This window comes from Opisthorchis viverrini (assembly GCF_000715545.1).
Source record: "Opisthorchis viverrini unplaced genomic scaffold opera_v5_424, whole genome shotgun sequence".
NCBI classification, from domain to species: Eukaryota; Metazoa; Platyhelminthes; class Trematoda; order Opisthorchiida; family Opisthorchiidae; genus Opisthorchis; species Opisthorchis viverrini.
The window spans coordinates 62955-84768 of NW_008752084.1; the positions used below are offsets into that span (position 1 = coordinate 62955).

Sequence of the window (21814 nt, forward strand, 5' to 3'; positions counted from 1 at the left end):
CCGGGGGAAGGCAGCATCGCTGCTTCCATAAATATGGACATGCTGGTCGCCTGGGGGAAACACCTTACTGCCTTCACACTCCTGCCGCAGAGGACAGTACGACTTTACCCCCAGACCGTTTCGTAGCACGATTACTCGTAGTACGGGGTCTCGCTGCTCTTGGTCTGGCTGCTCCCATTTGGCCTTGCTGGCATGGTTGCACCTTATGGAACGAAGTTCCAGCCAGTGTAGCCCACGGGATCGCTGCAGCACTCAAGCCCGACTACCACGTCAAGGTGGCAGTAGTCCAGACTGAATGTGAAATGTTATCTGCGCGAAACATATGTCTATGAAATGATTTGATTACAGTTGTTTTAACTGAATGCTTTATCGTTCCAATGCAATTGGTCACTTATCTGGAAAATTCACTTGTTTTTCCTAATACCGCAATCTGGTTCTCGGGACTTCGAACAAAGGTTGCGCTACAAATGCCGAGTTGCATGTCTGGTATGTCATCAGGCCATTCGATCTTAGCTGACAAAACGTTATCGCATCTCACATGTATGCTCTGTCGGGATTCTACATGCTATGGATTAACCAGAGTAAATTGTGGTGGCGAAAATAGAGAGTACGCTAAAACAACCAATTTAAGCACACAGTTCTAGTCATATTTTTGCACGGGTACTCTGTTTTTCATAATAATTGCAAAGAGCTCGCTGGTTTACTGGAAGGTAAGCCTAGCTATTATGTGGCAGTATATTGTATGAAGCAGCTCGTAGATACTACCATACGAAGGGGTCATTTTCGCAGGCAGATTGAAGAAAAACGTCGTTATGAGCACTGCGCCTATAATTCTGGAGGAAGTGGAAACTGTAAGACAAGTTCAGCTGAGTGGGTATGCGTGATCTTTACACTGTGCGCAGCGTAATACAAATAGCGTGGATAGGTTTAATTAAAATCATACGCACGTCCTCATTAAGCAAGTTACCGATCCTTTTCGCAGGAGTTTTATTATTGATGAGCAATATTAAAATAGTTTCACCTGGAAATGTGGTGGTTTATCCCACGCGCGCTTATATATATTGTTTATGCATATATGTACATACACCGGTTAACAGTGAATAAGTAAAAGGTGTCATTTGCTACGCCACGGACAAGCGATCATATGATAAGTAGATAAACTTACTTTGAACAGTGGTTTACCTCCATGAACCCAAGTGAAAACTAGTATATTTCGTTCGATATTTATCGCCGAGTTTCTGCTTGTGGCAAGATAGGTCAGTTCAGGTTTGGAGTACGTATTCGCTGCTTGCCGCTAAGCCTTGCGTAAATAGTCAGAATAATTTTGGTTGCTAAATTTAGTGACTTTTGTATCGGTATGTCTATCCTAACAACTGTATCATGCGCATGGTTATTGATTTCCGCAGACACTGCTAAACAGAAAATGCAGGTAGGGTTTGGTCGCCAACAATGGTTCGAAATACAAGTTGAATTAGCAGAGTTAAACGAAATGTTCCTCAGATATTCCTGCAATCTTTAGTGTCATCAGGCACATGTTAACTCATCCACTATTTAGAGTCTGCTTTTTTCGGAGAAAGTAGTTTTATATCAGGTAACCGCCATAATACTCGTGGAACAAAGTACGGAGAATTCTCGTCCGTTTGAACGCATCATTAGAGGCCTATAATCTAACAAACTAAACACGATAAACTCAGACGTTCGTGACTGAAATTCTGTAACTGCTTGAAACACAAAAACTGCTAACTACCAGTGACCTGACTACTCATGCATTTGGTTTGCCATTTCATTGTTTTGCACGAAATTTAATCACCACAATGTTATCGTTGCGTGTAGTTTATGTGAAACTTCCTAGAAATGAATGGTTTGGAAATAATTTCAGCAAAACTGTTAGACGTTGATAACACTGCTATAGGTCCTGCCGTTTTCCTTCGATTTTCACTGTTTTGTTGCGTACAAAAGTCGGTAGGTCTCCAGTCATTTCAACAGACTACTGCGACATGAAATTCAGTCTCTGCAAGAGAATATTGTAAATAACCTTGGATAAACGTTGGTCGCGTTGTTGTAAACGGTGGTTGGTATCCACCAACTAGCATGCATTGATTTCGACTATCCGTCCAAAAGTATCACGTTGTATTCATTCTAATATTTACAAAGTGGAAGTTTGCAGAATTTTTCGGTGAATTCACACTTCTTTATCTTTGTTTTCAAAGCTGTTGCATGCGTCTGTAATATGCCGTCGCTAAACTGCCTGGCATCTCGTAAATTACCAACAAAATTTGCTATTAAGTTGGTGAGGTTTATTCATCCCGGACGTGCATTTTACCAGCAAGCATTGTGAAGATGAAACGTACCTATGGGAATGCCCGGAGCCTGATAACGTTTTGGAATTAGCGTCTATTCAGTGCCTCTGTGTGCGGAAAAGTCTTAATATGCCTTGATTACAAACGAGTATGAACCTGATACAACCGTCAGTGTTCTACCGATAACACAACAACGCTTGGTTCAGTCTCGGAGTCCGTTTAACCGCAGTAGTTATGGATGACATTCTCACTAACATGGTGACACTAGAACAAGTCATGCCTATGCTAAGCGATATCCGTCTCTTCCAGTCACATATTACGCAAAAGCACACTACACCAGTGCAAATATGTGATCCTAGTGCAGATCTGCGAGGCTTACGAACCTCATCAACCGTGCTTGCGAAAAGTGCTCAAGTTACGCACCTGTGTCCTGTTATGTAAGGATTCCGAAAGCTAAGGATAACTGCATTCAAACCTTCAAATTGGTTGCTGTACGAGTCATCCATTCTCTGCGTGATGTGCACAGCCATCGAGCCAAATCATCGTGAATTTTCCGGCATATTTTAAAATCACACGGGTTGAGTCATGCACAAAGACAAAGGTACCTAATGATTGCCAAGCGTGCCGAGTTCACGCGGATTTATTCAACTACTGCAGTCGGGTATTCCACGAACAATACAAATCCCATTGATTTGAGACCCATTGTGTGACCAATTATTCCTTTCATCGGGGTTCACGCCTTATTTCGCAACTTATCTGTGGTTCATCTCCATGAAATAAGACCGGAGTGTTTATCCCAGAGATTTTAAAACCCGCTCAAGCGAATTCGCTTCAACTTAAAATGTCACGTTTAGAATACCTTTCTATTTTCGATACCTGTTTTTGTTTGCAAGCAGCTTTATTTGGATCATTAGGTTCCAGTGGATCCCGCTAGAATAATTAGGGTAGGTTTGTGCGTTCCGAAAAAATACATTTACTCCGGGAAATCTTGTTTGCAAAACTACCCCGTTCTAACCACGTTACACTTATGAACCTCAGACTCCATAAATTTAAACGCTTATCCGCTAACGCGAAGGTTTACTACTACACGATTGTGGTTACAACTTCATCGATCAACCGAAGTTCTATTTGAATCGACAATCAAGTAGCTTTTGCATGTTTAAATAGAAATCTGACTCCGGATATTTTACTTATTCCACACATATCTTTGAATTCTAAGCGATTTTCCTGCTCCTTGATCTCATAAACCTAACCGCAGCAAGTAACAGTTTCCCGGAAACCACTAGTTAGTTAGAGTTGTTCCCCGCAATTTTCAGGTCTAAAAAATTTACCATCCACAGATTGGAGAAATCAACTTTGGAAGAGGGGTGACGTCTGCGATTGCCACAGATGATATTGTTTCGTTTGGCTGGTGGTAATCTGGACTATACATCGACAGCTTACATGTTTTGACATGAGATTTGACCTTCCAACGTGCAAGGCAAACTTTCAACATTTTTCCTATTTTTGTAGGTCTTCGAAACCAAGGAACGAAGAACCCGAAACAGCCGATCAGTTGACATAATCTACTAATGAAACAAGCAAGATACTTCCGGAACATTCTATCCTCCTAAAGTGAGATTAACGCGCTGTCATCTACATAAGACACTACACAGACACTGAACTCAAAAAGTTCCAGGTTGGACATGATTGGAACCAAACAGGTACCTATCAAACCAGGGCTGAATCGCCACTGGCCGAAGTCTTCGGCTGCTACATGATCGCTGAACGAAGATCGAGTAAGAACACAACCCAGCCTTAATCATGTGTACACTGCGAACTCGGTTAAACCATTCGGATAGGTCAGTATGCGGGCGAAATATATTGATGAGACTGGTATTTTTATTCCAGCGGATAAATATTCTTCGGACAATCCAAACCGCAGCCCTGACAACTGGGTTGAAATTTATGGCGATCTCCACAAACGCAACCCAACCTTGCGGAAAGATGTGTTGCAAACAAGAGATAACATAAGGATGGTGTATGAGAACATCGGTAAAAGGGTCATGACAACAAGATACTATCATAAGTTTAAAGTTGGAGAAAGTAGGTCGTAAAATCAAGTCACATCGGGATTACGTTGTTCTGGATGAGGGACGTTTCATGACAGGAATCGGTGACACATCCGGGACTGACAAACCGGTAGTAGTGCGTTCCAAATTCGTTCTAGTGGCCCTCAAAACATTCGTTGTTTGGGTGACTGAAACAAAAAACAGAAAACGAATATGGCACCTGGTTACAGTAAACGAGTAAACAGACGGGGTAAAGCCCATAAGGAGATAAATTATCCTGAAGTTGCGTGTTCCACTTCGGAAATATACAACGTGCCACTCGTGCCCTGAAGTCCACCCGTGGAAGTATCTCTCAAACCTAAGGAGACCAATTCGCCATACATTAGGGTTTACACCCGTTTGTGCTGAACGTGTCGGAAGAAACAAAGTCTACAATTACGAAAGAAGGTACTCATTTTATGAAAAATGGTTAGAAAATGAGTTTCTGAGGAAGTCACTACGGTGCAAGAGCTTCCCACCATCAACAGAGAAGCGGAAACCACCCTGGTGGGATGTTGGCGATCGTTCTATGCAAGCTGACCGAGTCCAGACAATATATTAGTGTTCCACATCCTTCAATTCCATAAATCAGGTATCAAAGATAGGAAAATTGTATTCAAGACAGAGACGCGAAGACTTCAGTGGACATCCAATATTTGTGGCAGCAACCGTCAGCCAGCTTCGTCTCTCACTCTCTTCGTCTCTTCATCTCACAACGGGGTTCCACTTAAAACATCCAAATGTGGTTCCACGGCAGCCGATGCCCTACATTCCCAAATTAACGTTGCTGATGCATACCTTGGCAGCACCCTCAGCCAGCTTCGTCTCTCACTCTCTTCGTCTCTTCATCTCACAACGGGGTTCCACTTAAAACATCCAAATGTGGTTCCACGGCAGCCGATGCCCTACATTCCCAAATTAACGTTGCTGATGCATACCTTATGACGCAACCTCGAACCTGGATGACCGAGATGCTGTATCCAAGGGGGTACTGTGGTCAACATACTGTGAGAGGCTATGAACATTGTTCAGCACAGTTCAACAGGCTAAGGAAACAGTTCACGCCCATCCAGGACGACAACCGGCTGTCACAAGTGAAGCAAGAAATGAAATGAACAAAGCGCGTTAAGGACAATCATTAGAGTCCAGTTGCCGTTCCACCCACTCAGGCAGCTGTTCTCAGTACACCGGCATCAATCAAATAATCACAATATTGAACTAGAGTCTTTCAGATGTGACTAGGAACACCAAGCTGGGAATGCCTAATTAGGAATGGCCCATATTCCAGCTAACCAGGACATGCTTCCGCAGTTGATTCGGGAGGCACCTGTTCAGTCAGACTGATATTCGGCTACTTCGAGCAGGAAGTCTTCGAACACATGCTATTCTTAATTGAACGTTTGTTCAAGGCACACGGCTCGATGATCATTTCAGTTAAGAGCTCAAGCTCAGTTCCCGGAAATTAGCAGTTAACATCGAAATACAATCACGCTGCACCGAAAACTTTGATCATCTATTTCAGAACAAAAAAGGCGCGTTACAGCCATTCAGACACCTGACTTACGGTCTTTGGCCATCGAATCTAGACCGCGTGCGAGCTCACGAAACTGACGGCGGTATATTTGAGCTTGGTTGGAAAGGGAATCCGGTCGTAGGATCTGCGGTGCTACATTTTCCTTTCCGCCGAGATGATCCGAGGATATGCTTACGCTTGCCAGACTTGAGTCATTAGTCCTTAGATCGTGAATAACCGCCCGCAAGTCGGCAAGGATTTTCGTCCCAGTCGCATTGTCGGAGAGCTGCACACAAATGTAGGAGTGAAGTGCGGTTATTCGGTTAACCAAGAAAGGTGACCATTACACTTTCGCTGAACGGTAAGCAAGAGTGCTCTCATATGAACTGTTGAGCGTAACCACAAACCAGAGAATTCATCATTTCGCCTGAGTGAGTAGCATTGCATTAAAATGACGACGCAAAATGACTCCCAAACAGCAAAACGAGTGAAGCTTTTCTATCGGTGGGTCATGCATTCACCATCGAGTCAACGAACCTTCCTAGTCATATAATGAGAATGTAGAAGCATATGTTGGTTACCAGAAGATGTCACAAAGAGACAACATCAAAGGAAACGGAAAGAATTCCGTGTACACAGCAGAAAATGACTAACATTCATTTCACGGAAGAAACTTTTCAAGCGACGGCGTATGCGAGACAGTGAATCGAAGCTTCGAGCGATCATACCAGTGACCATTCCTGAAGGGTGGAAAGAGATCAACAAAAGTGAGTTAGCAGGGTAGAATTTCGAGAATAATTCTTAAAACACCAGTTTTGTATGTCGAGTGTAGAAAATTTGGAGGAGTAAACGGCGAGTTGTCTACGAAAAAAGCTACCAAAGTTGTCACACGAGGTTGAAAATGTTCGGAGGTCAATCAAGCCTCAAGCAGGTCCCACTCACTTGCCATGTTCCGAGAGTTCAGATTTTCATCGCACACTTTCGGAAGGAGCACTCCACAATCAATGCAATCTCGACACAGTAAGACAACATTGAGTTGCAATAGATCCTAGTGAACATCACCTAGTGCCTCACAAGAGGTAGTGAGCTGAATGGAGACGGCCATGAGCAATAGAGTGCTTATGCTCGTGGCGCTCCGATCACGAGAAGCCGTGCGGCTTCCAGTATTCTTAGGCAACGGCAAACATTCCTCAACGATGCGTCAGATTCAGCTGCCGCAGAGAACAATGGGGGGAGCAGCGCATTGAGACATTGGTTTATCCGACTCAAGATGAAATCCATCTGGTCAAACCCAGTGGCTTTCACGCAGAAACCTTGCCTCTAGGACCCAGTTATCTTCATCAGAGTTACCCACCGCATAGATACGACTTTATCATTTTTGAACTGAAACGCGCCATGGGAAATGCCGGGTTCTCTAAATCTCGAAACCGAAGCGTAGCAGGGAGCTTGCGCAGCATACGGTTTCTGAGCGCACGAAAGCAGTGGCGAAGTAAACCAATAGGAGAGGAAAAGAGGAAAGCTCGAGAAAACTTGACCGCCGTTCAGGAAAGGACAAGTGAAGCAAATTGGCAGACGTCATTCGAGTTTTTGAGACTCGTTCGCTGACTTTGTCGGTCACATTTCCATTACACATAATAAAGCTACCGAGGTATGTGGAATTCTCCACAACCTCTAGTGATTCTCCTTAAATTGTAAGGGATACGTTTAGAGACCCCACATTGCGAAGCAGGACTATGTACTTTGAAGGTGCTAGAAACATGCGGAAAAAGGGTATGACGGTAGTCAGTCTATCAAACAAGCTTGTGCTTTGCCTTGGTATTCAAAGGTGAGGGCGATGTCATCCGAGTACTTCAGATCGACAGGGTTCTAACCAGCAACAGTTTGAACACTGAGGTTCTGAAGACCTTTCGCCGTCCGCCTCATTACTGCATCGATGACGAAGTTGAACAATAATGGAAAGACTGGACATCTTTGCCATATACCACTTTTAGTAAGGAGGGTTTCGGAGAGTTCACCATACACTCTCACACGCCCAGAAGCTGATCAGCAAACAATGGGTTAATTGCTCCATGCTCTAAAAGTGCGTCACAAACGCAGTCGTTCCGAAACAGTTTGGAAGAGTGGTCAGCAATCAAATGATAGATAGTGTGTTGGATGGAAATACGCAATATTTTGGATATCGCCAGTTTAGTCCAACGCTGTTGTTCACTTAGTTCACCCCGTCAAGTTCAAAATCCAGGGTGGTATGTCCACTGCTCACAGATTACTGTGATCGTATTATTGACGTTGAGAAAGGACACTTACAGTACCGTGCGACTGACGCAGACGAGTAATGTAATCTGACCAAGTCAGATAAAGGTTGAACCAGACACAATTCGGGAGCGTTGTCCGCCGAACACTTTTTTCGCTTCCTGCTAACACCAGTACTTTTTAAGATACTATGTTATTACCTTTTTGGCATGGGAAATACTCTGGGTAACGTGATGAGGTTTTACACTACGAAACAATCTTTGTATCACCTAAATGGAGCCCACGGGGGACGTAAAACAAACGGCACAGTAGAGGATGAAATTACCCAAGTCAGCGTTGGAAACATTTCGGGGCGAAGCGGCGCCACCGGTGTCATGCGAGCGGCGCACCAAAACAGAGCAGATACGATCCACTTCCCCGGCGTAATGTTGCAAACGCGACCGCGCATGATGCAAAGACTGAAAGAGAGTGAAAAAGGTTCGAACATGTCAAGTAGCCCGGAGGCGGAATTGGTACGCCACTGCACAAAGTTAGTTAACGAAGTTTCCAAAACCTGCACAGGTTCAATCTAAGGTATCAATGCAAGGCTGTTAACAGTACTTTGCCTCTCAGCTATCGCGGGAAAACACTCAGATCCGGAAAAGATGGACGGGCGAAAGTGTACATGTGAAGGGTTGTCGTATGAATGAAACAATGAAAACCAAACATTTTCTGACTAAACTCGCTCAGAAGATTTTGCGGTCGAAATAGTTGGAAACATTCGGAACGAAAATGTCACTGATGTAGATAACACCTAGCACACATACATGTTTTACGTCTCAGGGCAGTAGACGTTAAATGACATCCCAACATCTCCCAGTAAGACCATAAAACAGTTCCACCAAAAAGCAAACCTTGTCTTTGGAATTAGAGAAAAGGGCTGTCCGATCGGCAGTGTACCAGAAACTCTCTTTGGCGAATCCTCTGACAGCAGTTTAATAACACAGACGGCGAGCGAGGAATCCAGCAAGAACAGCATTGAATAACAATCTGGACTGAATTTAGCGGCAACCTAGCAATGCTAGAAGAGGGACGCTTCATGTCCTACAGGGCGTTGGTCTAGTCAGTATGCTGAGGAACGACTGTGGGCAAGTAATGAAGAGTTCTCAGCAACCCTGTGGTACACTGACAGGACGATTAAAAACCAAATCGCAAAACTAACCCTACCCATCTAGCCGGAAGATCACATCCCCAGCCCTCCCCTAGTTCGGCAAAGGGAGAAGACAGTGATCACTGTCATACACATTCATAGGCGCGTAAAAAATATAAAACAGAAAATCACCTAGAAAGAGCCAGTAATCATGGTTAATACAAACGCTGACTCGAAAAAATTAAAAGATGATCTTGAGAAAAAGAAGCAGTGGCATTGAGGAACTCTTATAATCGCACTCAAGAATCGATGAAACCATGATACAACTCAACTCATGGAAACAAGAATATTTTCCAGGCCCACCTGAATGTTCACTTTTAACTCGTCCACGCTAGAGCTTAGTGCGCTTGCCATGGAAACCTGGGTGGAACGCGCATCTCGAGGTTGTGTGGACTTCTGGGAAGGCAGCGGTGAGGTGACTATTTGCGTTGAAACCGTCTGTCGTTCCAGTGTGTCTAGGAGCGAAAGCTCCTCGTCCAAATCAACGTTCACGTGCCGTTGAAGTTCTGAACTCAACCGCTGTAGGTTGACAGCCACATGACAAAGTTGTTCGCAACGTCTTAAGGAGAAAAGAAATATGGCAAGTTTAACTGGTCATTTCTAAATGATTAATTATCTGAGCTACCACTGACGTAAAAACCAATCAGCAGTAACACACGACATTGAAATGCACTCACTTGCACGGTGGCGAGGAACTACGTTCCGGCGGCACGGTTTCGCGTTCTGGAAACTGGTCCGGGGAATTCATTGCCGAAGTCGTCAGTGATGCATTTACAACCGATATATCGCGTTCAAACTCGGGGTCGTTTATGGAAGGTGTGTCCGGATGTTGGAGTAAGGATGCACGAAAAGATGAAGTTAGACTGCCATTCATGGCGACCCGACAATGGGCACCACGGGGTTGTTCCCGTTGAGAAGGAGTGCTGTGAAACGGGAACACCAGTTAGATCCACGTCAGAGTATAGGTGTCGGATTAGATATAGCTAGATAGTATAAATACAGTATAGATGTCACAAAAGACCGGGGCTGGAAGGAGCGCCGATGTGGACACACGTGGCCCCTTAGAGGCTACCAGACAGATCTTCCGAATAGCTACGATTTCTTTGTTTCCACCCTATAACCTACGTGATACACCTAAATACGACGACATAATTCGTAAAAGTATAGTTCTCTTCCAAGATGTCTGGTCAAAATAGTGCTTGCAAGCAAATGGTAAACAACACGGCAAATTCACTGCAGTGTTGACCAGTGTTCGAACAGATACATTGACACTCCGAACCGACTAAAACAGACACGGAGAGATAAACGACCTACCGTGCAGATGAGTGCGTGTCCGGAGCATTGAGTACAGGTTGTGGACAACCGGAATTCGAAACCAATGCTCGTAGCCGCGCCACTTCGGTCTCAAGCTCACGGATCATTTTGTTCTTGCGCACAGCCTGAATGAAACGAAAAGTGGACAGAAAGCAGCAGTGAAGTAAAATAAGGTGAAGTGGCTTGTGATGCATCTACTACGTGATACTAGTTGTACACTAGTTGAGGAGGCGGAAGGGCTCAGTGGTTAGAGCGCGAATTTACTGACTGGAAGGCCTGTAATTCAAACCCGACCTCTCGCTCTCGACTTCCCAAGTCTAGGGTCGGGCAACCCTCATGCTTCCTTCTGGTGGCATGGCAGCTAGGCACCGAGGGATGTTACAGCTGAACGACAATATATATCCTCAGTCTGTCTGCCTACAATACCCGACTACGCAGCTGGACGTTAAATTGATTTGGTTGGAAGCTTTTCGATAAACAAACTGCAAATAACCTGCAAATTGGACTAAAACTCAGCTCGAAAGTTACATCAACCTACGCTGAACGATCATCTTTTTTTATCTTAGTTGAGGGATCAACTCAAAATCCACGCGCACACCATTCATACGGAACCAGTGGGGTAAAATCTATAACAATGAACAGCGTGGGCTATACCGAACTGTGGTTAATGGGCCAGCTTGGGGACCCGAAGGTCCATGGCTCGAACCTAAACTTAGCATCTCGACCACTTCTGTCTAGACTTGGGCAACCTCACAGTATCCGGGCCTTTGTACCTTCTTCCATTGGCATGGCAGCCAGGTACCGAAAGTGTGCTACAGCCGAATGATTTTTTAAAGGGGTAGTTCTCTTTTTCCAAAGGATAAAACGGAGCGCACAACTCACTTGTTTACGTAGATCTTCAACTTCTTCCAGTACACGACTGGCGTGCTCCTTATCCTGTTGTATCACACTACGCAGGCGCGCCACTTCAGTTAGCGCCGATTCCAATTTGCTGTGAACACAGCGGAAAAAAGGAGCAGGAATTAACCTATCGAAAAGTAGTTCTCAATAAACTTTGCAAACTTGCGATAAGTTGACCGGGGTACGAATGAAATTACGAAACGTTTAGATCCTGTTGGTGCTACCTGTTCCCAGGATGGTGACCGCGTGATCCCCACTGAGCATGGATGGAGACGTTGCAAGATTCGGCTGACACTGGCGTTCTCGCTGTCAATTTCCATCCAGATTGCCTGAATGCGCGTCTGGAGGTGTAGGTACTTAGAATGATTGTAGTGAGCTAGCACTAAGTCACTTTTTCGTCCACCATCAATATTTTCTTCACAATACGGCTTTCAAACAAACCATGGTTGTACGGCCGCGAAGCAGTGTTGTACACTGATGTCATGCTGTCGATGATGACATGATTAGTTTATACACTTATTGTACAATCCAGTAAACGTAAACGATGGGTTGTGAACGAAATTTACCTGGGTGGAATATGGTACATTGCAAATCTGACCCTTTAAGCCAGAGAGATACCGTCGGCTGGACCAACCGAGCTAACACAAATGTGTGCGATATAAGGCGGTGTCATAATGAGATCACTTGCTAAAGAACTCGCCCGGGAAGGGGGAGGACGCTGGATCCTGTACCCTCCAAGACGTCAACTTTTGCCTTGCAGTATATGCTTGGATCTACATTCAAACCCCCCTAATCCCATTTCCTTGCATTCAACTTTTAGCCATAAACTCAGCAGAGAAGTACCCTTACTACCGGGTTAGTTCAAGCCTGAGCAACACCAGAAAGTAAACGGAGAACCGAATCCTGGACCTCACAGTTAAGCACAACTGTCTGAACCTCCACACATTTGTGAAATGTATACTTGCCTACCCATTGACTGCCAATCTGAAGCATCAACTTTTGCAAACAACTAACCACTTGGTCTTTCGCGCCGTGTATCCACAATTCTATGATATTTACCACATGCAACCCAGACAGAGGCAAACCAGATGGTCCCTGTAAATCAACCTTTGAACGAAAAGGAGGTAATGATGTGCTGGCTGCCATTCTTGGATAGAAACAACCCGACACAAATCCGTACACAACTCATTACCGGGCGACAGAAGCACTCAATTGAGATAAGTAAACGAAAATATATAAAATTCGCAAGAGGTGGGCTTCTCTCAAGTACTCAGATTGGTATCTTTTACTTGCAGTGAAAGGTGTAATTTGCAGAACACGAATGAGTGAAACTGAAACATAAAAAACATGGGACACGGGAAAATACCAGGAATCTAAAACTAACTTGGTTCGATGTACAAGCTTTTCCTTGATCTCAAAAGCCACAGCCTTCAGTTCACCATACTTCCGCGAGCGTATCACACTTTGTGGGTCAATGGTGTCGGTAAAGTCTGGTCGTGGAGCTCGCACGGCGTACTCCGTATTGACCTCCTCGGTTGACTTGGATTTACCAACAGGTGAGGTCTGTGTATTCACAGTGGCTGGGCGGATCATGCAGTGAGCATGTTCAGCTCGCAGACAGTCTAGCTGCGATTGCAACGCATTAGCGCGCTCTTCATGAGCCAATGCTGCTTCGACGGCAGCTTGGGCGCTTTCGCTTTTCGCCTTCAGAGAAGACCGCACTGATTGCAGTTCCTCCTCCATTTCGGCTAGTTGTTCCAAGAGACAATCAGATTCGGCTTGGCGAGCTTCAAGCAAGCTGTTCAAATTCCGAAGTTTTTCTCGGTTTTCTTCCAGTTCGTTAACGAATTTTTCGTTTTCCAAAAGGCACTGAGAGAGTTTCCCTTCGAGTTCCATACGAGTAGTACTCAGCTGGTTTTCATATTCCTGCTCAAGACGTGCCGATCGCTTGTCTAATTCGGCCACACCTTTCGCTACTTGTTGCCTCAAGTTTTCACAATCTGTGACAACAGTGTTGTAGCGGGCTTCCAGTGAAGCAATCAGCTGTCGCCGTTCAGCGAGCTGTTCACACAGAACTTCGACACATCGAACCACGTCGTCCTCTTTGGGATCCACAACTGCATCTGAAAGAATATGACGAATCTGACGTTGCTGTGCGTCAAATATACGCTTATTTTCAACCATACGCTTCTCCAAATCAGAAAGTTGTTGGTGTAATTCCTGATGTTCCTCTAGTGGGACTGAAGAACGTAAGAGTTCGTTCCGCTCGGCTTCAAGCTCGTCAGCTCTGATTCTGCACTGATCCAATTCGTCACATACGAATTCCAAGTCAGATTGCAGCTTTGCGTGTTCCGTCAAAGGGACAGAATTTTTCGCATAGTACTCGCGCATGGCTTCAAGATCATTTTGCTTTTGTGTCAACGAGGATATCAAGGAATTTATGCAGTCCAACAAACTATGTGCATCGTAATCCGGCTGGATGTCTTTCAACACAAGAAAAACTCGTTCCCGCTCAGTCATCAGAGCATTGAGATCGGCCTGTGTTTCAATCCACTTCCGATGCAGCAAGTCGAGACACTCGGAAAAGGTCATGGGCGAATCTGTTTCACACAAGGCGCAGACCCGTGAAACCGCTTGGTTTTGATCACGCCGAAGTTGGTCCGCAGTAGACCGTTGTTCTGTCAGCTCATGCACAATCCATTCAACTAGATCGGGGAGGCAAGGTTCTACTGGGGCAGGTGCCAAAGGTGCTAGTATGGATAGAGCACGTTCAGCCATACGGCAATCAACTTCAGCATCATTTTGGAGTTGCTTTAGTTCTTCCAGTAGCTCATCAACTCGATTCTGACACTCCACATAGTCTTTCTTAGACACAGAGCTATCTAGTTTGTTGCGCAGATGCGAATTCTCCCTGGTTAACTGCTGATAACTACCGCGCAACGAAGACAATTCGGACAGGAGTAGATCCACACAGTCGGTAAAATCATTGGGATCAACTTCGAAATTCAGCAATCCTATACGCTGCTTAATGTAGGCCCGTTGTTGCTCTATTTGATCAAGTCTGTTACGGAGGCCTTGTACAGCATCATTAACTTGGTCATAGTCCGATCGTGGAACAAAATCTGTCAATTTCTTGGACAACTGGGAGCATTGATTGTGTGTTTCCTTCAGATCGGTCAGAATCGATTCCACACAGCAAGACAGTGAACCAGATGATTCAACAACGAATCCATGGGACTGGAGAAGATGCAACACTGTATCACGTTCCTTTTCCAGAGCAGCATTCCACACAGCCGATCCACGGCATGAACCTTCGACCACATCACTCTTGGGACTGGCTACGGTCGAGGCAAGTTTGGACTGACCGACATTGAATATCCGGCCTAATCGACCAAAAACGGACTGTTGATCACCTCTGTCCGCTGAGTACTGTGGGAAGTCAGGAGCAGCACGAAGATTAGGGTCCTGCTCGATTGGGAGACTAGCCAGTTGTCGACAAAGATCTTCACAGTTGTTCTGACGAAAGGAAAAAGAAGATGTCTATATGATTTCCGTAGGGGTAACAGGTGCCTGCTAGGGTAAAACAATACAGACCCCAAAGAAAGATCACTAGAAAGGGGACTAACTCCCTGAAAGGTTCATAGCTGAAGTAGATCAGGCGGTTTTCGGGATAACTCGCCATCGATAGATTGTGCTGGTTCGATCACGCGCTTCGTATGCCAGTAGAGCAACTCCCTCGAAGAGCCTTTTCTCCGTAACCACGAGGAGTTGGGGGGACGAGTATGGGGGTCAAGGAATGACAGCGAATTATAGAAGCCAGTACTAGTAAACCCAGCTGCATCGACCATTGTCACTATGGATGGGGACCCAAAGAAGAGGTACACTCGGACCTCGAGACATTGATAGATGCGGTCCATTCGAGCAGTCTGATGACAAGCATCCAAGCTGTTGATAAAATGCATAGCGTTCCATGGCAACTCCTGATGGATAGTATACTGCTCCTCCCGGATTCACGCTTTAATTACATCAACTATCAATACCAATGCATAACTGTATTCCAAGATCATCAGCTATAAACACTGCACCAACTGATGATGACCCCAGTATTTTTGTCAGCCATGATCTGGTACACTACTCCCCGAGGATAGGGGATCTCCTCAGGAGAGTTCAAATCCGCATTTTTCAAGGACACACCAGTGTTGGGTAATAACGACACAAAGTATCAAACTAAGCAGCCTACAGGTCCAAGAAAAATCTATAAGAACGACTGTCCCCATGCGGCAGAACAAGTAAAGCCAAGCATATCCCAAGCACACAGCAGGAGGTTGGTAGAACTCGAACCCTACCTTAGCGAGCTTCTTTTCCTCAGACAGCTGTACCACTTCACTTTCCAGCCGGCTTACGGTAATTAGTAATTCCTCGTTCTTCTTTTGGGCTGCGGCCAGCTCAGCAAAGTGCTGCTTCGTATCCCGGACCCAGTCGTCAATTCGGTCGTTGAAAACACGCTCCAGGCATTCCAGCAAAGATTCACTACGCAGAAAACAGAAGCAGGTTAGAAAACAGTCGAGTGGGGTGGGGGAGCAAAGGTAGTAAGGCAGTATATCGGAAGTTCTGTGGTAATTTGGAATACAACAGGTTGCCAGGTGTGACAAGTGACTTACACGTCATCTTTGTCGGTGGCTGCCACGGAGTCAACGGTGCCCTTGGAACGATCCGATACCGTTTCGTTGTCCATATAGGAATGGAACCAGTGAGTGGCTGACTGGACCCACGAGACCAGCCAATGCGGGTCAACATCAGGATTAGGAGCTTCGGAGCATGAGGTCGCGTGACATTGCATGGAATCCGAAATGGTTCGGCGCAACACAGACAAAGCGTGTGTTAGCAAAGCCACGTAACGATGGAGCGTGACAACATCAGTGGGGTCGGTGAAAGCCTGTGCGGTGGTAGTGGTGCTAGTCACCGTCGCAGACGTAGTGCAGGGTTTCGACGTCACAGTTTGCGTATCGGCTAAAAAAGGAACAAAATACGGCAACAGTTTACACACCGCCGTGGTTTACAAAGATTAAGCAATTTGCACACTAAATAGTCGCAGTATTTCTCCACTAAATAACTAAGTGTATTACACAAAAAGGGAGTGTCTATGATCCAGAACATCTCGAAAACGCGCGTTGAACTAGCGAATAATTCTGAAAGTGGAGCACACTGAGCGTCGTCTCATGAAGGATTATAGATGGAAGAAAATTTCCAATCAGCAAAGACACCGAACTTCTGGGGGAAACCCGAGTCTCCACTACTCTGACATGAAAAACTTCAAAAACGATAAATCATACAGTGAATAGACCAATAATTGCGTAACACGGCTGTACGGAAGATAAATCACTCAGAGGAGACAATTGAAAACGTGACGTCATCGTCGCAACTTTGAAGCAATACGGACCTCTGGGAGGAATAAGTGGAGGGCAGCAACGTTCGAGGAGACATAGATGCAACCAGAAATAGACGATAGCAAACTTACGGACGAAAAGAGGGGAACGGAAGGGAAATAGCACAGAACCCCACCGAACTAGAAATGACCGAGCATCAGGCTGACTGGACGGATGTGCAGCAGACAGACTACCATGACAATCAGAACCAAGCATTTTTAGCTCCACGCGTCTTGTCCAACCCCAGTTCACCTTTCAAGAAATTATGTGACCACTCTACAAGTATTCTTCATGTGTAATCATTAATGGCTGTTTCAAGCTATCGTGCCTTTTGATATACCACAGTAGGTGGAGCAGCAAGTGGCTGATGAAAACTGGACTGGATGGGCTGAGAATCGTTCGGTTGAGAAGGACGTGCACAACTTCCAGTACCTCTCCCTGGAGGAAGGACATACACGACTAGGGAGAGGGTGTACGCTTGTATCTTCCAGGCCGCGAGTGCATCGTCAACGTAGGAAGACAAGCAGAAGCGCCTTACAACCATCGGAGCCGGGGTTCCGAGGACGAGGGCAACTTCGGATCGAAAACAATTCAAAGAGGACCTCGGTTTGGCAAGAAAGCTCTGTAAATAATGCATTTTGGTTGCATAAACTCGAAGCCTTATGTACAAATAGCATGGAAGGATAGTGACGGAACTGAAAAGGGGTGAATATATCCAAGCGTGAACCCATCCTTTAAACGGAAAAGGGAAGGCAAGGAATAAACGGACAACTGCAGGCGAGTGAACTTGCAGCTATCAAAACTTTGAGTTGTGTAAACAGAATGGATACAGTGAGAGAGAATACATTACGAACGCAGTTTGTGTTACTGTTCAAGATACGAATGTGGCAGAAGCTTTGAGGTGGCAAGCCACACAAAGCTCTATAAGTTTGGAGGTGGTGCTCTCTTCCGCGACAGCGTTAATTTCCAAATACATGCCGCACTCGCACACAAAACCTTATCACATACCACTCTGTCCGTTTATGGCCTCCGCAATGCACCCTCTTTAGGGGTCACTGGATCATGAAACATGAAATATCACATGATCGCGAAACCAAGACTCAGTACGACCAGAATTGGAGAAGGGTAAAAATGCAAAGCAAGCATGTCTAACTGATACATCACCAGGGTTCATAGAGAGGGACTACTCACCAGAAACTTTTTGGTCAGTTTTCTCTGAGAATCTGAAACACCAAAATGGTAGGTGGACAGTGTTGAGAGTGAAAAAAACAAAGCGGGTATATGGCCTCAGTAGATAAGGCGCGATGTCATTCAACTAAGAGGTTAGCTTTAGTCGTGAAGAAACTAGCAGTACAATATGTGGGTACGTTCCCCTAGACTCTTTTAAAATGTGACCCTCAACGATGGCGCTGCCTCGGGGTCGGCGCCCCACTTGTCAATTCCAAGCAGCACTAGGCCTAACCGCAGAATATGGTCAGTCAATTTTTTTTCAATTTTAATTTATCAGCTATAAACCGTGTACCATAAGCACATTGGTTCCAGCTGCTACAGTTTCGATCACCGGAAAGTGGGACAGTGTGGGACATACAGCCACGCCTTGGATCGTACAGCTGTAACACCTTTGCGGTGCCTAGCTGCCATGCAAAGTGTAATACAGAACCAAGCTTGAAGGCGAAAGCATGGGATAGGGTCAGTAAACCGTGACCACAGCGCATGTTCCCTTTCCTTCCTTTATCATAACGACATGTTACAAAACCACGCAGAATGTGCCAGCAACACGGGAAAGTTGGAGTTACTCTACATCCGAACTGCACCTAATACACACGTGGATCCTAACCATAATCGACAGAAATGTAAGAATCAACCTGTGAACGACCGAAGGTGTGGTCAGTTTACACACCGAAAATCCCAACGTAATCTGGTATGAGAAACAGCTTACGATGAATCCGGTGCGGCAGACCACGCGGGACCAAATAGCTGACTGAAACTAACATCATTGCTCATGCGGGCCGAATCTAACTGCGGATGCAGCCCATCGAACTGCACACTTTGATTGGGAGCCAAACCGCTGGTGTTCCAATCGGCGGCTTTGGAACGCTCCGGTGTTTTGTTGTCCCCATGGTCCTCATCCTGATGTGAGAGTTCCAAGGTGTTGTGGAACAACTTGGCCAACGAGTTTTCCGTTTCACCAGCCCACAACTGCGAACTGGCCTCAACACATTCATCCAGTGCATCGCGCAATTTTGCAGTCTGTAGTGAGACAAGAACGTAGTAATCAACATTAGATTTGGTAGGACAAGTACTCATGGCGGAAGTGCAAATGGAGACATAATCGCCCGAAATTAGGCAACCGCAACGGTATTGGATCTTGGCCGAATAACAAAATTCCACAAGGCGTAGCGCCCATTAAGTAAACTTAGCTCCATTCAGAAACTATTCACCGATTACATGAAGATACCCCAATATGCATGACACACGCAAAACTGCACACTTAGTGTCATTCGAAAGTTAAGCCTATAATTCGCAAAAAAAAAAACATCCAAAGCAACATACCGCGCGGGCTAGGCGTTCGAACAATTCTTTGTTCTGCCACTCGACAAGCGATAAATCGCCGACAACTGACTGCTCCAAACTTATTCGTGAAGAGGGACGTGATGAATTGGAGCGGTCGTCCACATTGAAGCTAATGCTCAGTGGATGTGGGATCTCCATTGCTGGCTGTGTGGGAGCATCGTCGCACCAGCTGACAGAAGCCGCCTGATATGTGGCTTTCACACGAGCTAGAGGATTCTTCGACTTCAGTATCGAAGCGATACGAGGCGCGTTAGCGTTCGGCTGGTTCACTGGGTGGGGTGGACAGAACGGGCGTCCAGGTGACCGAGGATAGGCCCGTAACTCTCCAAGCGTTTTGTTCACGTTGCTTACAGACGTCGAGGATTTATCCAGATCCACATCTGAATCGGGTCGAATGAGGAAGCTGCGTTGTAAGTTCTCCAAAATTGTCTCGTTTCCACCGTAGGTCGCATCAGCTTTAGATATCTGCACTGATGAGTTACCCTTCTGACAGTCAGAAGGGAAGAGAAAGGATGTCCCGATCCCGACGTTCTTGCGTGGCTCCGTCATATTTTCGGGAAATGAGTTGGTGGAATTGTCCAGAACAACTGCTGATAAACTTCGGTTGACCATTTCAACAAACGAGTGCTGTGTGTTGGAAACAAGGTAAGTAGAATTGTTACAAATAAAGTCTGTGGGAAAACTAAGGAGAATCCCATATCCCTTTCAACCTTCTTAAAGCTCATAAGGATATCTAGCAAACTTAGTTTTCACTTCAACTTACAGTTACTTTGAAAATTGCCTCAGTTAGTAAGAGCCAGGGGTCCTTCCCTGTAAAGGAATAGCTCATCCCGAAAACAACCACCGGAGAAAGAGATGAAATCATTTTCCGATAAAAGACGCTCCAAGTTTTGACAGAAAATACATCTGAGTACTTTCTATGATGACTGAAAGCAAGCTGTATCCGTTAGGCTATCAAACTGCGTCATGAGCCACATCCGGCAACTCTGAGATCTGAGGTCAAGTGGAATACCCTGTTACATAGAAGCGTGCCACTTTTGCACAAAAGTCGGACAGATAATCAGTGTACAACCGAAACTGTGTGACGTAAAAGAAAAATCGTTTTCTAAAAGGGATGTAGCTATACATAGTCGTCTACAAGCCGTTTTGCTGGTATTCCGCATAAACCAATCGGAAAAGGTTGAAATCTAACTACGTAAGAGGGGTGTGGCAATGAACATGCAAAAAACGGTCACTAAGACTGCAAATGGCTGTGAACCTTGTCAAAACACCCGAGATTATACTGTCATCGTCACCACCATCATCATGATTTAACTGAACTCAAGGGAATCCACTGGATAACGCACGACCGGTCAGCTGAGAGACAATTAGTTCCAACTCAACCTTGACCCTTCAATTACTCATTATAAGGGTGGAGAAGCTGGCAGATAGTTTTCTTCTTTGAGTTAAGAGGCGGTGATGGCCCGGAAAGATAACGCAAGTAAATAGTTGAATATCTCCAAAAGACGTATGAGTTTGGCCCTTTCAGGCGTGGGGCTCAGGTTTATCGAACTTTCATGAAGTATAAGCACTGAATACGTCAAAAATACAGATATTTCATCCTTGACACTAAGGCTCACACTTTAGTACAGTCTACGCTGATTGCGTAGGCCTCACTACCCGGTGGTACCATGATTTCATTTAATAAGAGAAGGACGCAGCACTAACCTGAGTGAAACGAACTTCATCCAGTTGCAACTTTAGGCCATGAATCAGACTGTACAGTGTACGAAGTCCGGCTAACGACTGCGGTTCGAAACGAGGGGTGGTCTGTCCATCATAAATTGCAGGACTGTTGTGAGGCAAACGACGGACGTCTTGGCTATCAGGATCCAGCACACCCGGTAATGATAGATTGAGAACCGTTTCGACAGAAAGAGGTTGTCCCACACAACTAGCAGATAGCTATAACAGAAGTGAATTGGCATCAGTCTCTTCGTTAGACCAAGACCACCTAAATCATGCTGTCGTCTACCATTGAGGGAAAAAGAAAACAAGCACATGGGAACGAAAAGGTGATAGAAATAGACTGTCGTCGAAAGCCTTCCCTGCAGCACAGAAGGAATAGCAAGGCGGTCGTTATACGTTAGTTGTCCTCACTTCACGACCAACACATCAACAACATCAACTTCCGCGAGTTTCAGCATATCAACCATTTCGACATGACCTCACTGGAAATTTATTGGAACCTTACTGGAGGATTTTACAGGCAAGCAATC

General features: G+C 45.4%; 1 protein-coding gene across 1 annotated transcript in view; it reads right to left on the reverse strand.

Annotated features, from left to right (window-relative positions):
- Window positions 1-4323: 4323 nt before the first annotated feature.
- Window positions 4324-21814, reverse strand: part of T265_10935 (hypothetical protein) — a gene marked incomplete at both ends in the record, with an annotated part of 51014 nt that continues 33523 nt past the window's right edge. The window contains 15 exons of the mRNA XM_009177451.1: window positions 4324-4539; window positions 5955-6189; window positions 6558-6643; window positions 8479-8611; window positions 9646-9901; window positions 10020-10265; window positions 10657-10781; window positions 11539-11647; window positions 12941-15072; window positions 15903-16167; window positions 16218-16566; window positions 18174-18205; window positions 18922-19232; window positions 19536-20183; window positions 21264-21500. Coding sequence (XP_009175715.1) covers window positions 4415-4539; window positions 5955-6189; window positions 6558-6643; window positions 8479-8611; window positions 9646-9901; window positions 10020-10265; window positions 10657-10781; window positions 11539-11647; window positions 12941-15072; window positions 15903-16167; window positions 16218-16566; window positions 18174-18205; window positions 18922-19232; window positions 19536-20183; window positions 21264-21500 — 5289 coding nt within the window. The remainder of the gene's footprint in view (window positions 4540-5954; window positions 6190-6557; window positions 6644-8478; window positions 8612-9645; window positions 9902-10019; window positions 10266-10656; window positions 10782-11538; window positions 11648-12940; window positions 15073-15902; window positions 16168-16217; window positions 16567-18173; window positions 18206-18921; window positions 19233-19535; window positions 20184-21263; window positions 21501-21814) is intronic.